The 20,945-nt window shown below is 39.7% G+C and overlaps 2 protein-coding genes across 2 annotated transcripts; one reads left to right on the top strand and one right to left on the bottom strand.

Moving 5' to 3' along the window:
- Nucleotides 1–309: 309 nt before the first annotated feature.
- On the top strand, nucleotides 310–1,176 carry LOC149406721 (uncharacterized). The gene has a single exon (XM_089617502.1). It carries the CDS (start codon nucleotides 310–312, stop codon nucleotides 1,174–1,176), a length of 867 nt encoding a protein of 288 aa, XP_089473628.1.
- Nucleotides 1,177–11,065: 9,889 nt separating this feature from the next.
- On the bottom strand, nucleotides 11,066–18,516 carry LOC149406722 (protein DETOXIFICATION 14-like). Its single transcript, XM_089625427.1, has 7 exons — nucleotides 18,185–18,516; nucleotides 13,353–13,897; nucleotides 13,182–13,268; nucleotides 13,014–13,070; nucleotides 12,686–12,924; nucleotides 12,195–12,400; nucleotides 11,066–11,394 (listed from the first exon to the last, which is right to left on the bottom strand). Exons 1-7 carry the CDS (start codon nucleotides 18,440–18,442, stop codon nucleotides 11,347–11,349), a joined length of 1,440 nt encoding a protein of 479 aa, XP_089481553.1. The 5' UTR covers nucleotides 18,443–18,516; the 3' UTR covers nucleotides 11,066–11,346.
- Nucleotides 18,517–20,945: the final 2,429 nt, after the last annotated feature.

A 20,945-nucleotide genomic window follows, 5' to 3' on the forward strand; every position in this document is an offset into this window, starting at 1 on the left:
AACGGGATCGGTGTTCGGGCGGTGGGGCGATGTGGAGGTTTGTTCTTAGCTTGGACCGATGAGGTATGAGTGGCAGTGCGTAGTGTAAGTAAAGGCCATATAGACGTGGAGGTACGGGACAAGGATGGTAGAGAGTGGCGATTCACGGGTTTTTATGGCGAACCCAAGGACTCTCGGAAACACATTTCTTGGGATCTTCTTCGGAGGCTTGATGACGGGTCAAGGGCGCCGTGGCTCTGTGGTGGCGACTTTAATGAGGTCCTTTTTTATTTCGAGCACGTCAGCAATACTAGTAGACGAGCTAGTGACATGGGGGACTTTGCCTCGGCTTTGGAAGATTGTGGGCTCTGTGATCTTGGTTTTAAGGGGGAGATTTTGACGTGGAACAACAAAAGAAGTGGAGAGGCGAATGTAAAGTGCAGGCTCGATCGGGCTTGTGCGAATGCGAGTTGGAAGAGGCTCTTTCCGACACGGTCTGTAGAGGTCTTGGATTTTTGGGGGTCTGACCATCGAGTCCTTTTGATCGAAACGGAAGCGAGACAACCGGTCCTTACTTCCCGGTCGATCTCTAGGAGGCGTTGGGCCTTCGAACCGGGATGGCTTACGGACGAGGGCTGTTTGGACATCATCAAACATGCTTGGCACCGGTGTGAACAGCGGGGGAGACCAGATAGGAGCGTGGGGAGGCTGGACGCGTGCCGGGCAGCTCTCCGGGAGTGGGCTCGCACTACGCTCGGGTTCCGGGAAAGGCGTATAAAGGACTTGGAGGCTAGACTCGAGAGAATCAACAACGAGGTATGCTCTTTGTCCAATTGTAGGGAGGCAAAACGATTGGAGCATGAACTTGAAGCCTTGGTCCTTATCGATGAGTACTACTGGAAACAACGGGCCCGGGTAGATTGGCTTAAAGGTGGCGACAATAACTCGGCGTACTTCCATGCAAGGGCTTCGAGACGGAAGAGCCAAAACTGCATCCGAGGAGTTGTCGATGAGAACGGCCGGTGGGTCACTTCCGAATCGGAGGTAGAGGAGTTTTTGAGAGGTATTTTCACAATATCTTTCGGTCTAATGGAGCCTCTGATGTCGATTTCGAGCCAATTACGGCGAGCGACATGTCCTCTCTACCGGAAACGTACAGCGCGGCTATGGAGGAAAGTTTTACCGGCGAGGACGTAAAAAAGGCGCTCTTTGCGATGGGACCCCGGAAGGCCCCGGGCCCGGACGGTTTTCATGCTCTCTTTTTTCAGAAGAGTTGGGAGGTAGTGGGCCCGTCTGTTACGGAGGAATGTCTTGGCATACTTAATCGAGGGGATTGTGTCAAGAAGTGGAATGAGACAAACCTAGTTCTTATCCCGAAGATTAAAAAACCTTCAAGAGTCTCAGATTTTAGACCGATTAGTTTGTGTAACGTCCTCCTCAAGATTGTTACTAAGGCGGTTGCGAATCGTATCAAGGGCTGTTTTCCGCTGATCATTTCCGAGGTGCAGAGTGCGTTCGTCCCGGACCGATTGATCTCGGATAACGTGGCCATTGCGTTCGAGTTACTCCACTCTATGAGATTGCGGAAGAAAGGCAAGCGGGGGGTGTTGGCTCTCAAGTTAGACATGAGCAAAGCGTACGACCGCGTGGAGTGGGGATTCATAGGTGCTATGATGAGGAGATTGGGTTTTGGACCGAATTTGGTTGCGGTGGTTCTCAAATGTATCTCCACGCCCGTCTTCTCCGTGGTTATCAATGGTAGAGTCGGCGACGCAATTATTCCCGGGAGAGGCTTGAGACAAGGGTGCCCCCTCTCACCCTATCTATTCATTATTTGTGCGGAAGGGTTTTCCGCTCTTATTCGGAGTCATGAGAGGTTGGGCCTTTGGAGGGGGTTCGCTTGTAATCCTACGGCTCCGACGGTATCCCACCTTTTATTTGCGGATGATAGCCTTCTCTTTTGCTCCGCCACCGAGGATAATTGTCGGGCAATCCGGTCCGTTTTGGCTACCTACGAGCGGGGGTCGGGTCAAGTAGTCAATTTGGACAAGTCGGTGTTTGTTGGCTCTCGGAATGTGGAAGAAAGCCAAATCCCGGGCTTCGTGGCTCTTCTCGGAATACCTTTCACATCGGAGTTGGAAAGCTATCTTGGGCTTCCGGTGCGAATTGGTAGGAGGAAATCCTTGGTTTTTAGCAACATCACGTGTCGGATCCGGAAACAGCTCCTCGCGTGGCGTGCTAAGATGTTCTCGGCGGGAGGTAGGGAGATTCTCATAAAAGCGGTGGCTCAAGCTATCCCCACTTATTCTATGAGTCTTTTTAGGCTCCCCTCTACGCTCATCGATGACATCCACCGGATGATAGCTCGGTTTTGGTGGGGGGGTACGGAGGACAAAAAGAAGATTCATTGGAAGAGGTGGGATCTTCTTACGCGACCGAAGTGCGAGGGTGGGCTTGGTTTTAAAGATCTCGGGGCTTTCAATCAAGCGTTAGTGGGTCGTCAAATTTGGAGGATTATCAAATTCCCGGGGTGCTTGATGTCACGTATCCTTAAAGCAAAATATTTTCCACATTCTTCGGTGCTTGAGCTTAAATGCAAAGACCATTTTTCCCATTTAGGGAAGAGCTTGGGTTGGGGTTTGGAGCTCATGCGGAAGGGGGTGAGGTGGCGGATTGGCAAGGGTGACTTGAGAGCTTTTTCGACGCCGTGGATTCCGAGAGCCGGGGCTTTCCTTCTCACCTCGGACGAACCGGAGGACGGATTCCCTTGGAGAGTGGCGGACTTCATGGCACAAGGGGGCTGGAAGCACGAACTCGTGAATGCTTTCTTGTCCCCTTACGATGCGGAGGCGGTGCTAAGTATTCCGGTAAGCGAGAATGAAGTTGAGGATCGGTTGGTGTGGCACTACGAGGATAATGGCCACTACACCGTTCGTTCGGGATACCGTTTGGCGAGATTAGGGGCGTACAGAGGCCCATCAAGCTCAAACGAGGTGGAGAAGTCGTGGTGGAAAAAGTTGTGGGCGCTTCAAATCCCCCCGAAAATCAAACATCTAGTTTGGAGATGTTGGTTCGAAACCACTCCTACTTTTGGCAACTTGTGGAGGAGAGGCGTGAAGTGTTTGCCGTTTTGTACCTTCTGTGGAGAGCTCCCGGAGAACGACCTTCACACGGTGTGGGGATGTGCTCGTGCCCAAGCAATTTGGCAACACTCATTCCTTCACAAGTGGGTCGACAAGACCGGCCCGATGTCGTTCAAGGAGATTTGCTTTCGAGCTAGTGCTACTATGTCGGACGAGCAGCTGGGGTTTTTTTGTGGCCTACTGTGGGCGTGTTGGACCGATCGCAACCAACGACTCTTTGAAAACATCGCGAAGTCCCCGGAGCGATGGGTCAGCGAGCTGGCGGGATGGTTGGAAAGTTTCAAAGCCTTTGCCGGTAAGGGGGAGCGTTTCTCAGCAGCGACTACGAAGGTCCCGGAGGTGTGGGCTCGACCGAGAGTCGGGGAGCTAAAACTCAATGTGGACGCGGCTTGGGAGGCGACCTCTAAACGCGGAGCGGTCGGGGGCGTATTCCGAAATCACGACGGCGCAGTGCAGGGTGTTTTCGCGACGACGCTGAAGTTGGTGGACTCGGCCTTGACAGCTGAGTGCTATGCCATCCGGGAAGGGCTCAAGGTAGCCAAAGACAGGGGCTGGAATATTACAGCGGTGGAGACGGACTGTGTTCGGGCAAGCCAGCTCGTGACGGGAAACTGCTACTTTAGCCGGCAAGGAGCGATTGTTGCTGACATCCGGCGTCTGTTAGACTCTTTTGTTTCTCCTGTTCGCTGTATTTGGATTTCTAGGAAATGTAATGAGCCAGCTAACTTGGTAGCAAAAACTCGGCTAAATTATCAAGGGTCGGATTATTGTATTTCGTTATGCCCTCAGTGGCTATCAAGGTGTATCTCTGAGGATATTTCTAAGTCCTCTGTTATGAATTGAAATCCAGTTTTCCTTCAAAAAAGAAAAAGAAAAGGGAGATATTAACAAACTTATTTATTACCGATCATAAGTATTGAAGCCTATAGACATGTACGTCACATACACCACGACGGGAATGCATGCGTGCACGATTCTAAGTATGAAAATAATAAGACCTTTAGGTATTGGCAAGTTAAGAATTGGCAAGCAATGGTATATTTCAGTCTTTGGTGTTCTCATCAGCAGAAAAAAGAGAAGAAAAAAGGTATTAGAATTAATGACTTGGCCTGTCCTGACCCTTTTTTTCAAGCTCTAGCGAGGTCCGAGTCTGGGGCCAACCCTAACTCTTTTATTGGAAGATTGGAAGACCGGACCGGGCTTAAGGAATATGACCTTAAGCCCAACCAAGGACGAAGCCCTCGATTCTAGGGGCCGAGGGCTGGGATCGGGCTCGAGCTTGAAATGAGACTAAACTAGGTCTCAAAAAGGCCAAAATAAAAACATTTAAAAAACAAAAAATTGGCTACTTGAGCCACCTAAACTATAGGAATTGTAAATTAGCCAACCTTTAGTAAATACTTTGTAAATAGCCAACTTGCATACGTGGCAGCCTATTAACTACTTTTTTTTATATGTTTGGCTGGATTAAATAAGTCTTTTATTAATCTGTTAATAAGTTAACTTGACTATTTACAAGAAATTAACGAAAAGTGGGCTATATCCAAATTCATTGTAACCGTCTGGCTATATAATTGAATAACCCTTTAAAAAATAATAAATAAATATATTTGAATTCAAAAAATATTTTTTAATAATAAAAAGTTATATAATTTAGTTTTTGTGTCAAAAACACTTTTTATACATAAAAATATAGATTTAAACAAAATAAATTATTTCTTAATTTAAAAATGGTTGATTATGAACCGGGACTAATCAGGGCCCGAGTTGGACTTTTTTGGGCGCATCCTATAGGTCCAACCCAGGTCCTTCAATGGGTCCGGTTTGTCCCGACCCTTATTCAAAAAGAGTCGGGCTGGTTAGTCCACGGACAACCTGTCCCAATTGACAACTACACACCAAAGAAATATATTGCTAACACCATGTAATTCTTATCAGCTAATGCCACACTTATAAGTACATCGACACTAAGAATAACAACCACCTAATATATGTCAAGAGAAGAAAAAAAGGGAAAAAAATATTTGTCAATAAATTTGGCATTAAGAAAAGTGAGATATTAACACAATTATTTATTACCGATCCGTAAGTAGTGAAGCCAATAGACAAGTGCATGTGTGCATGACTCCAAGTAAGAAAAAAAAATAGGACCTTAAGTGTTGGCAAGTTAAGAGTTGCCAAGCGATATATTCCAGCATCTGGTGCTCTCATCAAGAAGAAAAGAAAAAAAAAAAAAGCATTAGAACTAACTACTTGACCCGTCCCCGTCCTTTTTTTTCAAGCCCTAAAGGCCCGAGCCTTGGACCGACCCTAACCCTTTTTTAGGAATAGGACATTCGCCCCAATCTAGGACGAAGTCCTCGACCCTTGGGGCTGAGGGATGTGGTCTGGTCCACAACCCATGAAATTCCTCTTTGACTTTTCTATCATGAAGAACTCTTCTATCCTAAACCATAAACGAACACACACACATTCATCTAACTATATCACACCCCTCCTAGATGTTTAGCTAATCATTATTAAGATTAGGCAAAGCAAGATTGATATGAGCACAAGCATAAACATCAAGAGAGACATCTTCATTTAACAAGCAAACTTAACACAAAATCAACAAAAGTAATCTCAAATAAACAACTCAAGATTCAAACTCAAATGGAAAATAAAAGCAAGAGGGAGTTAAGCAAAAGATAGAGCTAGCTAGGGATTGAAAGATAAAACTGTGGATTGAAGTTTATGAGGATGATGATGAAGAAGGGCTGCCACTTCCTCATTCTTTTTCTTCTTCTCCAAGCTTAAATGGCTCTTTCTTCTCCCAAACCCTCTTCTTTGCTCTCTCTCACTCTCTAACTTGGGTCTCAATCATATGATTCATGATGCTTTGTGTTTGGACCTGATTAAGAACATATGACATAGGATTCCATATTTTTGGAGCCTCTTGAGGCGTTGGATGGGATCCAAGGGCCTAGATTAGCTCAAAAACCGAGTTCTTAAAAACCAAATTCGTCACTTTGCGAATCGCGCACGGGCCCTTGCGCGTCGCATGATGGTTATGCACAACGTGCTCTCGTCCTGCGCCAATCGCTCACTTATGCGCGATGTGCTCCGTGGCTTTTGCGTCGCATTCTTGAAAAGCCTTCTAGCGCGTCGCGCCCTGTTCCTTGCGCGACGTGCGAGGCATGTTGACTTTCTACTCCAGCTTTGACTTCTGCTCCCGGGGTCAATTCTTGAGCCATTTTTCCCACTTTTGCTCCAAAACTCTTTTGTGCTCTATTGAAACTGAAAAGGAACAAAAACTACCAAAAACTATCAAATGACTTAAGAACTAGCGTCGGTTTTCGTGTAAAAGGGTGAGCTTTCATATGAGTGATTCACACTCATCATCTTTACTAACAACAAAAGAACAATTCTTTGAGAAATTTGCGATCATGCCTTGATCACAGAGTTGACTGATGCTAATAAGATTAACAGTGAAGCCTTTAACTAGAAGTACAAGCCTTTAACTAGAAGTACATTATCAAGAGCAGGAAGACCAGTGACATTAAGCTGACCTTTTCCAATCATAGTTCCTTTTGCACCATCTCTGAAGGTAACGTGACTTTTCATATAAGATTTCACATTGCTTAAATAAGAGTTATCACCAGTCATGTGACGAGAACAGCCTCTGTCAAAATACCAATCTTCTCTTATTGTAACCAAGGATCGAAATACCATTACTGTTACTGTTCCTGGACTTAGAATTTACTGGTAACCCTTGATACGCCAGAGGAATACCGTGGAATTCAGAAAAGGAAATGGTAAACTATGCCGTTGAAGTTATCGTAACCGTTGAGTAATACTGTCAAATACCGTATTTACCGAGAGGAATCTAGTGAACAAATATAAATAAAAATTCATACATTACAAAGGATAAAATCATAAAATAGTCTATAATATTTTCATTACATTACAAGGCATAATTCGAATAGTTCAACATAAAGTTATAATGAAATATATGCTTCATGAAATGAAATTACGCAAATATTGTTGGTGATTATTCACCTCATCCATGCGGAATAAATTAATTACGCTACTTAGCTAATTAATTAAGGTTATTTAATAAGATCTAGATTTATTTAATTAATATCAAACCATGAGCGCAACTATCAAGCACCCTAATTAAATAGACGAGTTATCAGAAAACTTACGAGTTTCTCCTTAAGCTTCTGAAACGGGTTCAACTTCTTCTTCTCGTCTTTCTCTCCAATCTTTGAGCTCCGATCTGATCTCCAGGATATCTCTAAATCTCTTGGATCTCCTTGGATGACACTGTAGTTTTCTGAAACGTAATCTCTAGACGAACAATAATAAATTGTGAGAGAGTGAGAGAGAAGAAAATTAGTCCACCTCTATGATGTTGGGCGAATTTTTGCTTCTTCTGTTGTGTATCTATTGTGTTCTCCTTGACCCCTATTTATAGTGGTATAAATGAGATATTCTAGGAAGCTCCTAGAGATATTTTATTCTCTTTTATTATTTCTTATTTTGTAGTTAAGCATAAACCGTTGGATCTTGACTACAAATCCTACTTTTTCTTTCATCCATCAGATCAGAATCTATGATATTATATTTCCTTATTTTTCTCATATATTTAAGGAATCTAGATATTTAAGAATTATGAGTACAATATCTTATTTCCTTATTTAATGAAGCGAATATCTTTACCATTATTATTCTCCTAGATATTAGGAAATTAATTATGAGAGAGAATAAAAGACAATATCTTATTTACTTATTTAATGGAGAGAAAATATCTTAACCATTATTATTCTCTCTGCTATTTAATTAGTTATCTGATTTCTTTTCCACAAATCTACCAACTAATTAAAGAGAGAATATTGAGTAATTAATATCCATAGTAGGCGCCCAACTTCATGGTCATGGGCCAAGGATTTTAGAATTTTACAGTGTCCATAAGGCCCAACTTAAAATTCAATTAATTATTTACTTGATCTAACAATAAATAATTAATTCCACAATAAATATTTAGTTTGGCAAATAGACAAATTTCTGAATGGATGCTACTAAACAATTTACAACTATGAGATTGTAAAAATAATAAATAATCTTTATCTTTATTATTACTAGAGAGTTCTTGTCCGCCTTAGTCAGAGCCGAATCGGGGACTATGGACCTAGTAACAGAAGCTCCTACAAATCCGATTAAAAGACGAAACATTCATTTCTTTTTTCAATCGATTCGTTCAATCTTGTTCAGTACTCTACAAAGTAATCAAAGACTGCACTCTCCTAATTACTAGAATTATATTTACTCATCGTGACGAGTGTCCACTGATCTAGTCAGTTCATGAACAAGATCCTCCAGATTCAACCCGTATCGAGTAAGGTCAATTATTCCGTTATACCTTTCTCGATTCATATATACCATAAGCACTGTTGTCGCAGTTTTTCGGACAACTATTTAGGAGTCAAAGACGGTTAGACCCAAGGCCGGACCAAGTGGTCTCGCCTCGACTCGAGCGTGTCGGACTTGGTGCCCCAAGTCGTCCCTTAGCTGTGATTGAAGCTCACCTCGTCTCGATACCTGAAAAGCAATAGAGGATTCGTGAACTACAAAGTGGAAAAAGAGGGGTTGCCTCTGTTTACCTCTCCGACGCTCAACATTAGCAGGGTTGAGGTAGATTGCAGAAGGTTTAAGTGTTTAGGGGCCGAGACTTGAGAGAAACGAGCGAGGTACGAGTTCGACAGCGTTTCAGTACTCAATAATGGATTACCTGGACAAGGGGAGGGACCCCGGTATTTATAGGCGACCAAGGGGCATGTGGGCAACCCCTTGGCCGAGGATAGCCTTGGCTCAGCCATTGGCCGAGGCTGACCCTTGGGCCGGCCAATGGCCGAGGCAATTTGAGCCGGCCATTGGCCGAGGCTGGCCCTAGGGCCGGCCAATGGCCGAGGCTATTTGAGCCGGCCATTGGCCGAGGCTGGCTCTAGGGCCGGCCAATGGCCGGAGGCAGCTTGACTCGGCCATTGGCCGAGTGAAGTATTAGGCTCGGCCATTGGCCGAGGCCGACCTCGGGCAAGCTGATGGCCGAGGATAGCCAGGCTCGGCCATTGGCCGAGGATGGCCGATGGCCGAGGTCGAGCTCGTGAGGCCGAGGCCGAGGTCGAGCTCGTGAGGCCGAGGCCGAGGTCGAGCTCATGAGGCCGAGGTCGAGCTCGTGAGGCCGAAGTCGAGCTCGTGAGGCTGAGGTCGAGCTCGTGAGGCTGAGGTCGAGCTCGTGAGGCCAAGGCCGAGCTCGAGCTCATGAGGCCGGTCTTTGGCCTCTCGGCCACGGGACCCCGCGGGCGCCCGCGGGCGCTGTCGACCCGGAACGGGCCGACAACAAGCACCATTGCTTCCCCAGCGAAAGATTCTTTCGTACGTTACTTACTATGAAAGTGCTAGCAATCTATCGATTCTAGAATCAACCCTTAGGTGAGTGAACATTGACCTTCTTTCACAAAGGTTGGATTCCATATCTGTCAATTGCTTTCTTCTTAGATCACATTTTGTATCCCAGCGTCTCAGTAGCCTTTAACAAATGAGTCAAAGAACCCGACGATATGACCTAGATGTCCATGATCACTTCAGGATTTAGACCAAGTCTCACTGTGACCATCATAGCGACCATGGTTAGTGTGTCGTAACGGTACTTAAACGACACATCAACAACCAAAGTCTGTCCAGGTCGTACACTTACCCTAAGTGCAGAATGCTCCCACAAAGTGATCAACCTTCACTTGTGTTCCACATATATGATTTTAGATACAACTTTTCAGGCGACCATGTTTTAGCTCACATCCCGAACTCAGATGCCCAACATGTGATTCAGTTCAATGCGGAGGCTATTGATGATAGTTGTTATTGATTCTGATTCAGAAAACAACCCACTAATCATATGATGCTAATAAAGTAAACTTCTTATCCAAATTAGTAATCATTCATGTTTATTTATTATCTTCAGTGGGCAATATTCCTAACAAATATTCGGTTTCAAAATCAACTAATTATACATAACATTCATATTCTAACACTAATTTAACAAAAAAAAAAAAGAAAAATACATTCAAGAATTCGGATCCAACCAAATTTACACCAATTTTCATATACAAAATCAACTAATTATACATAAACTTTCACATTCTAAAACTAATTTAACAAAAAAAAAACTCAAAAAAACATTTGTTGTTTTCTTGATGTCTCTTAGTGATGTTAAATCAAGTTATGCAACTAGACAATTTACCAGATTAATATGCAATAAAAACTGTAAATAAAGAGAAATGATTGGTAACCCAGTTCGACCTATTGTGCTTACTTCTGGAGAGATGATACTCACGGTGGAAAGAGAACTTCACTAAGTAGTAGAAAAAGTATAATAGCGGACAATTCTGAATGATCACCTTCAGATTTCCTATACTTCAAAACTACACATGTGAGTTCTAACCCAGGTGGGTGTGTTTGAGCTCCCTTCACTTTCCACTCAACTCATTCATTAAATGATTGATCGATGCTTATATAACAACGCATGCTTTAAACATCACAAATGCACAAACCTAACTCTATCTATTGCACAGTCAACAACAATTAATAATAAAAAAAACATAGTAACATCACACAAAAGACAAGGTGTTTTTGGCTCGGCAACTCTCACAGAAACCCTAAGTATGTAACCCTACCCAAGAGGAAAAACACTCCTTTTTCATATGAGACAGTACCCAGCGATAATGTCTTACTAGGGTTTCCCAATGCAATCGCTGAACTCTAATTGGTCGATCAGAAAAGCAGAAGCATGTCAGACAAAAAAAACTTTGCAGACAATCCACATCACTGATTCTGACGCGAAACTTTACCAGCACATGTCACAGCACAGATGTTCCAACAACATAGAGAACATCAGTTTTACCAAATAACAAAAACAACCAATCCATAGTAACAACAAATTACATAATAAACATTAAAATATAATAAGTTTTGGGGTCGTTTTACAAATAGTTAAATTATTTAAATATTATTAAAATCTCAATCCAAAATAGAGTGGAATGAATAGTGAAACTCCATATTTGAAATTTCCCTATTTATATAGTGGGAAATGTGATTAGATTGAAGCATATCCAACCTCATTTTATCACATCTCACTCCATTATGAAGGGAGTCGGAGATGGTCACTATTCATACAACCGCACTTTGTTTAAGAAACTACTTTTTGCTCGTACACTCTATCCCTGGCCCTTTCCGCCTGCAATTAATACATATATTATATACAAAGAAAAAATATTAATTCAAAATAAATATTTTGGATAACTAGACCAGTAGTCTAATAACTCATCTTCCTTTTAAAAAGTAGACAAAATTTCATATTATTAAGTAAATAGTCCACCTGATCAAAGTAAATTAAATTAACCGTTTTAGTTAATTTAATTAGAAATAAATATATGGGACAATTAAGCAAGTAACCCAATAGCACACCATTCTTTTAAAAAGTAACAAAAGTTTTATTTTATTAAGAAAATAGCTCAACAAGCCGAAGTAAATTAAATTAACTGTTTTAGTTAATTTAATTTATTTCAATCTAATGACTATTTTCTTAATAAAATGAAATTTTTGTTATAATTTTAAAAGAATTTAAGAGATTGGCTAATTGCAACAAATACTTCAAAATATGTAAATATAGGTATAGATATTTGCTAAGAAGAAGAAATATTTTATACGGATTACAAGAAACTTACAATAAAAAAAATGCACAGAATTATATAATTTCTACAATTAAAACGACTTGTTAGATTAGATGCGTATATCACATAAACGCCAAATCAATCGTTGTATCTATCTATCATATTCAATTGGAAAAATATCAAATGTACGTCGTCACTCATGTCATGTGTGATAGATGATATGATGTCATGTGTCAATGACATTTTTTACGATATCAAACATAATATATAGTTATATACCGTAGAAGCGATTACCTACACATAAGCTTTTCAATTATATTGACTACGGTAAGATCAAAGCGAAGTATAGTTTAGCCGTTTTGACCTGTTTTTCCCAGTTTGTGAAAGCTGTTACGAGGGCAAGAGATAGAGCCTGAAGAGCTGTTCCTATAGAGACCCCAATCCACAGGCCTTTCCCTCTTAATTTGAAAACAAATCCAAGCAAAACAGCTATTGGAATGCCAACCCCATAATACGCGCCAAGGTTCACATATGCCCCAACGTTTTGCCATCCAGTCCCTCTTGCAATCCCTAATTCAAACACCACTACAAATTATAACCATAATTCTTTTTATTTGTGTGTATGTAATAATTGATCCCAGGATCCTCTAATACAATTTTACTACATATAGTCTTAATTATTTTATGTCTTTTTTATCAAGTATAAGGCAAGCTAAACAAATTAAAAAATAAATAAATAAATTCTTGCAATTATGTTGTTTTTAAAAAAATTTCAATAGATATAATATAAATCTTTACATTATGTAGACTAACGTGTATTTAGATATTTATGTGAAGAAGGGTCAGTGTACTAACCGGAGAATAAACCGGCGAGACTATCAGAAAAAATGCTGAAACACAAGAGAGGAATCATATTGCTAACGTAGTCCACAACTTCCTTCTCATTGCTGTAAGCATATCCCAAGACTTTCTTGCAGCAAAAGAGGACCGTGATAGCGATCAGTGCTTCCCCGATCACCATCACCGCAGCAACACTAGTAGCAAGTTTCGCTGCCTTCGAATTCCCCGCTCCCAATTCATTCGATACTCGGGTGCTGCAGATTATTTTTATTTTTTTTCAATTGATATTTGCAGTGTAGAGTTTATATAAATCCAAAAGTGTTGATGATGGTTTTAATCAAACCTCGCAGCCGCACCGATCGCGTATGGAATGTAAAAAATGAACGTTGTCGTTGTGAGACTGCACGTAGTATTAAAAAGCCAAATAAATAAAATGATGATTTTTTCAACCAAAATAAATCAATAAATAAATAAGATAGTTGAAGGATAGAGAAAAAAAAAAGAATAGTACCATATGGAGAGAACTGAGGCCTCAAGCTTGGCATTTGGTAAGAGACCGCAGAGGAAGACTAGTAGCTCGAAAGATGCGTATTCGAGACTGATCAATGTAATATAATTTCAATATCAATAATATAACAGAAAAATCGTCGAATTTGCGTAATACTATACTTTTTTTTTTTACCAGAGCATCAAGGCAGAGGGAACCGCAAAGCGAATGAACTCCTTGGCTTGAAAGAAGGCGTATTTGGTAAACCTCACTCGCGTCTTCTCACAAGAGGGCGAGAATCTTATGTACAACCCAAGGCAAGCCACGTTGAGCCAGTACGAGATTCCGATGGCGAGCGCTGACCCCGCGTTTCCCAGCTCGAGCTTGAAAGTGAGAAGCCAACAGAGAGGAACGTGGAGACACAGAGCCACGCAAGAGCTCACGAGCATTGGGAGGATCAAGCTCTGTGTTTGGAAGTAGCGGACGAGCGACTGAAGGACCGCGTACCCGAATAGCGCGGGGATGAGGTGAATCGCGTACATTCCAGCGACGTGGGCGATCTCCGGGTCTTGACCCGAAAACACGAGGATTTTGTCCGTGAAAATCCATAAAAGAGAAACCGGGATACAAATCACGATTAGAGAGATTATTGCGCAACAAGTGTAGTCTCCGAATTTTTCGTATTCTTTAGCTCCATATGTTTGACCACACAAAGTCTCCAACGCACCCGCCATTCCTAGCTGCACTCGCATGTAAGAAGTCAAGATAATTTTAGCATTGAGTTTGTTTTGCCCATTAAAAAAAGAAGAATTTGTTGCAACTAGTCAATCTCATAACTTATAGTAATATTTTTATCAAAAGTTTCATTTTATAAAGAAAATAGCCCACAAACTCGAAGTAAATTAATTAACTAGTTACGTTAATTTAATTTACTTTAGAAAATAGCTTACTAGACCGAATTTAATTAAATAAATCTAACCATTTAATTAATTTACTTCGGACTGATAGGCTATTTTCTTAATAAAATATATTTTTGACTAAAAATTTAAACTAAGTTAGAGAATTGGGTAGTTGCAACAAATTCATCTCTCTTTTTCCTTTATAGTTAAAAAAAAAAGATAATTAAATTTTTTTTTACATTTATTGTAATTGTGAAAGTGTTTACAATTTGTCGCATTTGAAGAATCGAAAGCAAGAAGTTGTCAAAATGTAAGCAAATGAATAGAAAAATGTGAACATTGGTCATAAACAAATTTAATAAATATAAACAATTCAAGAAATAAGAATTAATATCAAATAGATGTAAAATATTTTCATATTAAATTTGAAAAGTTGAAAATGTAATATAAGAATTATGAAAAAAAAAAGGGCTGGCTAAACAACTAGCCAAAACAACATCCATACTTTAAAATGATAGCCCAACTATTAACATATTTAGGAAAATAGCCAATTTATCATAGCAACATTCTAATATTCCAATAATACCCTTAGGTTAATATTATTAACTATCATAGTAAATAATATCATCCATAACAAAAAAAAATTAGTAAAATCTAATTAACAATAACAAAAACTACAATAAATCTTATTTGTCGTAACAAGAATAACAGTAATATTATTTACCGTAACAAGAAAACAACAAATCTTATTTACCGTAACAAGAATAACAGTAAATCTTATTTACCATAACAAGAACAATAGTAAATATTATTTATCGTAACAAGAAAACAACAAATCTTATTTACCGTAACAAGAACAATAGTAAATCTTATTTACCGTAACAAGAACAATAGTAAATATTATTTACCGTAACAAGAAAACAACAAATCTTATTTACCGTAACAAGAATAACAATATATCTTATTTACCGTAACAAGAACAATAGTAAATCTTATTTACCGTAATAAGAACAATAGTAAATGTAATATTTACCGTAACAAGAAAAACAGTAAATCTTATTAACCGTAACAAGAACAACAGTAAATCTTATTTACCGTAACAAGAACAACAGTAAATCTTATTTACCGTAACAAGAACAATAGTAAATCTTATTTACCGTACCACAAACAATAGTAAATCTTATTTATCGTAGCAAGAACAATCGTAAATCTTATTTATCGTAACAAGAACAATAGTAAATCTTATTTACCATAACAAGAACAATAGTAAATACGATTAACCATAACATTTTCTAGTTAATCTAATAGGAAAAGTATCCTATTGAGGACTAGTTAATCTAACAGTAAATACGATTTACTAATTATTTCCGTTGACAATTGGACAGTAAATCTTAATTACAGATTATTATTATGTATATTTACAAATTAACAATAACATTTCCTAGTTAATCTAACGGTAAATAAATAAATAAATAAATAACTTTAGAGAAAGAGAGAGTCATCATTGACTTGGAGTGGAATATATCAAAGGCGTAAAAGAAGGCTTTTTTTCTATCAAATATACAAAAGCCAAAGTAGTATCTGAATTATTGTCATCAATGCAATATGACAGTACACACAATACACAGACACCCCCCCTATTTCTCTCTCTCTCTCTCTCTCTCTCTCTCTCTCATAACAACTTTCTCTCTCTAAAAATTAGCCCAGACCGTGAATGAGTTGTCCAGTGGAAGAGGCATGAGAGTAGTACTATGGGGATGGAGGTTGAGGAGATTCTAGAAAACCTGAACGCAAACGCAAACACAGACGCCAACAAATTTTCCAGGATCGGAAACGGCCGGCCCGATGACGTTGCCGCCGGCGGAGGAAACCGCCTCCGGGGATGGCACACTCGTCGAGGATAATTAGGTTTCGCGAGCCTCCGGCGGGAATCCTAATAACAGTAAAACTTCCCGATCTGATTTTGATTTGATTCGCGCTCGTATTGGATTCCCGAAACACTGGCTCTTATGTCGTCGAGGAAAAAGCAATCGGAGGGAATCGCTCTTCTCTCGATGTATAACGACGAAGAGGAGGACGAAGAGATCTTCTTTGCGCTGGACGGGGAGGTGGACGACCATGTCGCAGGCGTCGGCGAGGGGGTTTCCGGCGACGGAGGTGAGGGCGACGAGGAGGACGTCGCGGGATCGGGCGGAGGGGAAGAAGATCTGAGGGGATCTGGTGGCCATCGACAGAGGCTTCACTTTCGAGTTGGACGAGCTTCGGAGTACGTGCTTGGGAAGAGCGGGCTGGGAATCAGGTACAAGGTCGTGCTCGGGAACGAGATTCCGATGGCGGTCCGGCGACTCGGCGAGGGCGGTGATCAGCGCTACAAGGAACCCGAGGGATGACGACATTAAATCTGCTGTGTGGTTTGCTTTTGATAGAAGAGGAAATAAGGGTAATTCTGGAATATAAAATAAAATTGGCTATTCTCTTAAATAATTGGATAGTTAGGCTAATATTTTAACGTTCCCCTTAACAAAAGGCTAGTTACTTAGAAATCTCAAAAAAAAAAGTTCTAATAAGATAGAAGGGCAATAGAGTAAAGGCATGTACGCATTATGTTGTTGTTGAGGTAACGATGCTCACAGTCTATAAATGAGTTCAGGGTCTTCTTTTTTTTCTTTTTCTTTTTCTAATGAAACTGACGAAACCTTCAAAGATCTAACTTGAGTTGACAGACACTATCTTTGTGCGGGTGTGACTTGGCTCCTTAAAAATATCGAAATGCGTCGAAAGTTTAAAAGATTTCTCATAATGCGTTCGGTTTTATTTCTCGTGGACCACCGGCCAACGTTAATCATATTTTGTACTAATTATTCGATAATTTTATGCAATTTCCTGCTTCTGACTATTTTCGGCCAAATTGTGTTGAGGAAGACGATCAAGAGGAAATATAGGGGATTTTTCTTTATGTGAGGCGAGCCAACACATTAAGATTTAAAATAGAGAGAAAAAAGTCATTTCTGACGTTTTCTAAAAAGAAAAAACAAGGGATAAATGTTGATGCGATGGAAAGCGTTCCAAAAATTATATATATATTTTTTTTGAGAAACCAAAAATTATACATAAATACACAAATGTTGATGCGACGGGATGCATAAATGTTGATGTAAGATTTTTTTTTTTTTTAAATGATATATATCTCCATTAAAATTATCATATATTATAAATATTACTCTTTTCATTTATTTTTTACAAAAAAAAATTTTAGCTCCTCAAAATACTTTTAATGAAATAATTTTTTCTTTTTTATTTTATATATAAAAAAAATTAAATTAAAAAATTTCCTTATAAAAAGTTAAAAATTATTTTGTAAAGATAAATTTTGATTTTTCTTTTAAAATAATAAATAAATATTTATTCTATTAAGGATATTGAGAAATTCAAATTATTTTATTGTAAAAAATAAACAAAAAGAGTGAAAAATTGAAGATACTATTGGTATCTCATATTAAAATGACATCTTCGGAGTTCGTGTAAATATTATACATATTTCTTGCCAAAAATTTAACTTGTATAATTAACAACAAAGTCCAATTTTTACTAACCCGGGTGCGTTTTTTTTTTTTTTTTTTACGCCAGAAATGTCCTTGATACAAAAATATCAAATACTAATTAACTAGAAACCTAAGATATTATATGATAATAACACTTTTGAGGCGCGGGCGCCGTTGGGATTATACAACAAGATAAGATATACTACTGTTAAGATCACCAAATCTTTATATATTTATAGTACCAATAAATAACAATTAACTAGTTGCCTATTAAATATAAAATAATGTGTGAAGTAAAGCCAAAAGATGAAAATATTCATGTATCTTAAACAATCAATGCGACTGACTCTTAATTGCTCCGATCTAGCACAATAATCATAAAGCTGAAACTCATCCCTAATCAACCTGTTTTTTTTTTTTTGGCATCCACAAACCATTACAGCTCTCAGTCCTCAGACAACTTAAATATAAACACGGGCAAGCTAAAGCTATACGTACACTTGTATGGAATTTTAAAGAGCTTTTGAAACACATTTGAGTAAATAAACATAAATAATAGACTACATGCATTAACGAGATTTCTTACGAGGACGGTGAAGCCGGTGACTTCGGCGAAGGAGGTGGCGACGGCGGCGCCGGAGAGGGAGAGCTCGCCGAGGTGACCGGCCATCATGGTGGAGATGACCTGAGGAAGAAACTGCGTCACCGTCACCACCACCATCGGCACCGCCATCCAGCTTACCTTCTTCGCCTCCCCCCAAAATAATCCGCCGCCTTCATTGGTCCGTGATCCACTGTTCGTCACCAGTAGGTGAGCATGTTGCTGGCGGTTCTCCTCTTCCATGAGACTGTGTTGGGCTTTGTGGTGATGTGTCTGTTTACTTTGTTCCAATATTTTTATGCGGAAATTAGTGTCGGGGTGTGTGTGTGTTTGGCGTTTTCGACATTTCTGGAGGAGGTAACGTGGCTACTAAATTAAATTATTTAAACCTAATAACTGACACGTTGTTAAAATTGTGTATTTTTTTGGTAGGTAGCAGGAAAGTCTTATTCATCTAATAAAGTAAGCCAAATTTTAATTTTACTCCTGCACTATCAGCCTGTTTGGTGCACCATTAATGGGCCATTTTCATTAAAATTAATGGTTTAAATGGAGTTATGTGTTTTTTAGGTAAAATATTTCAGAACATTTAAACCATTCAAAATGGCATTTAAATGGGATTTTCACCATTCTTTAAATTCTACTCGATAGGTAAATTAAACTCATTATAAATGATAACCATTTATTTATAACTGTTATCATCTAACACCTACCATTTATTCTATTCTCTGTCCATTTATTCCATCTGCAACGTTCATTCTAAAAAAGACAACTTTCTCTTTCATTGGTTTTGTTTTGCTGTAGTTTCAGAAGCTTTTTCTTCATTTATTACTCTCAGCCTTGACTGAGAAATATGAAGTTTGCAAGGCTAATAAATGGAGAAGATCACGTCCCTCTCATTTCACCTTAATCTCTACCCTTTTCCTCTAAAAATTTCTCCTAGAGCACATGCACGCATTATAGGTCGATGCATAATAAGGCATCGATCTAAAAAAATTTGCAAGATTCGGAGACAGCTCTGTTCAACTCCGATGTCCGTGTGGGCTATCTCACCATCGATTTCGTTGTGCGAATCTTCCGGGTCTAACACGGTTAGAAATTTTTACCTATTATTATGTGCATACAATGATGCTTGGAGATTTGGAATATGAGTTATATTATTATGATTCAGATTTGGGTTTTTGTTGGTGGTTTTCTCACGTTTAGTTTTATTGTACTAGTTGCTATTAGTTTCCCTTTGTATGCAATACGATGACAACTATGAACTTGGTGTCAATATGATTGCTTTTAGACAACGTATTTCAGATGATATGTGGGAAGCTTCTAGGCGAGCACCGTGGTACTAACAAATGTTCTCTTATTTACGAAATAGAATTATTTTGATCTTTAATATTGTCAATTTTTTTTTATCAAACTCTTAGCTTATTTATGAATCAATTGTTACTTCAATGCTTTTAATTTTTTTTATTTGATAAAAAAACCGCATTTTTTTATTTTTCCTATTTAAATTATATTTATGTAAGTTTGTTTAATTTTATTAAAAAAAACCTGTTAATTTAAACTACTAAATATTATAATAGAAACTACTAAAATATTCAATAAATTAATTAAATGGTTTCCAATAATGTTTGTATGACCGAACGTCAATTTATTTAATGTCCAAAATAAATGACAGTTACCGAACGTCCATTTGTTAATTTTCCGGTTGAATTGTCATTTTTTATGTATTCTCCGAACGCCATTTCATTTATCCCGTTTGAATGGCTAGTTTGAATGGCCAGTTTATAATGTTCCAGTTCGAATGGAATGGTGAGTTTAAATGTTGCGCCAAACAGACCCATAATTTACACTATAAGAATATTGTGAAAAAATATCTTTAGTTTAATGAATTCAATTTAATTGTCTACTAATTATTTGTATAATCTAAAATATATAGAATTTAATTATTCGATATAAGTGTTAATGCGTCATTTTTCGCGCACCGAAAAAATACCCAAAAAAAAAACAAAAATAACACGTGGCACAGATCTCAAGGTGAGACAACGACACGAATCCCAAGACAGAGAGCCTTGTCAACCCACCAAACACGTCGCCAGGCCCTTGACACACATGCCACACTCTTGTCTCCCACTTTGCGGCTTGCGCAAGGTCTTAGCCGGACCGGGTGCCATGCCATGGGTCCTTGCCACCAGGGGCAAGGCGCTTGCCAAGCTAAATATCACGTCGCACACCTTTTCCACCTCGGGCAAGGGGCTAACCGGACCAAAGATTACGGAAAGGCACGTCTTCGGACCGGGCAACCCTCTGCCGGCCGGGTGACTCAACCAAAAGTCTCTCTCGAGCCGAGTAGCTACTCTGACGGAACGATGACCCCGACAAAGCTCCCTCCCGGGCTAGGTAATCATTCTGCCGCCCTGGTGACTCAAACAACGCACGCTCTCGGGCTGGTCAAACCCCAGCCGGATCAGGGAACCTCATTTTCGCCGCATTTTAGGCCGACAATGCCTTTGTCGGGCCGAAAACACACTGTCCTTCCCCAACCCGGGCCAACCAAGCCCTTGCCGGCCCCGGAATGACTTGCCACGCCACTGATCGGACCGGCCAGCCTCTTGCCTGCTCAGAAACTCTTGTTTCTTCTGCCTCCACCCGGACCGGCCAAGCCCTTGTCGGCCCGAGAACTTTACCCATGCCTTTGTTTGGGCCGGTCAAACTGCTACCGGCTTGTATTTGCCTTGCCATCAGTCCC

This window comes from Urtica dioica, chromosome 1, assembly GCF_054948205.1.
Source record: "Urtica dioica subsp. dioica isolate 48M chromosome 1, U.dioica_male_clone48M_v1_H2, whole genome shotgun sequence".
NCBI classification, from domain to species: domain Eukaryota; kingdom Viridiplantae; phylum Streptophyta; class Magnoliopsida; order Rosales; family Urticaceae; genus Urtica; species Urtica dioica.

Coding starts and splice junctions, on each gene's coding strand:
- LOC149406721 (XM_089617502.1), top strand. CDS start 310: ATGGGGGACTTTGCCTCGGCTTTGGAAGATTGTGGGCTCTGTGATCTT.
- LOC149406722 (XM_089625427.1), bottom strand. CDS start 18,442: ATGGAAGAGGAGAACCGCCAGCAACATGCTCACCTACTGGTGACGAAC. Junction 13,269..13,352: donor CCCTCTGCCTTGATGCTCTG/GTAAAAAAAAAA, acceptor TACATTGATCAG/TCTCGAATACGCATCTTTCG. Junction 11,395..12,194: donor TCACAAACTGGGAAAAACAG/GTCAAAACGGCT, acceptor TATTAATTGCAG/GCGGAAAGGGCCAGGGATAG.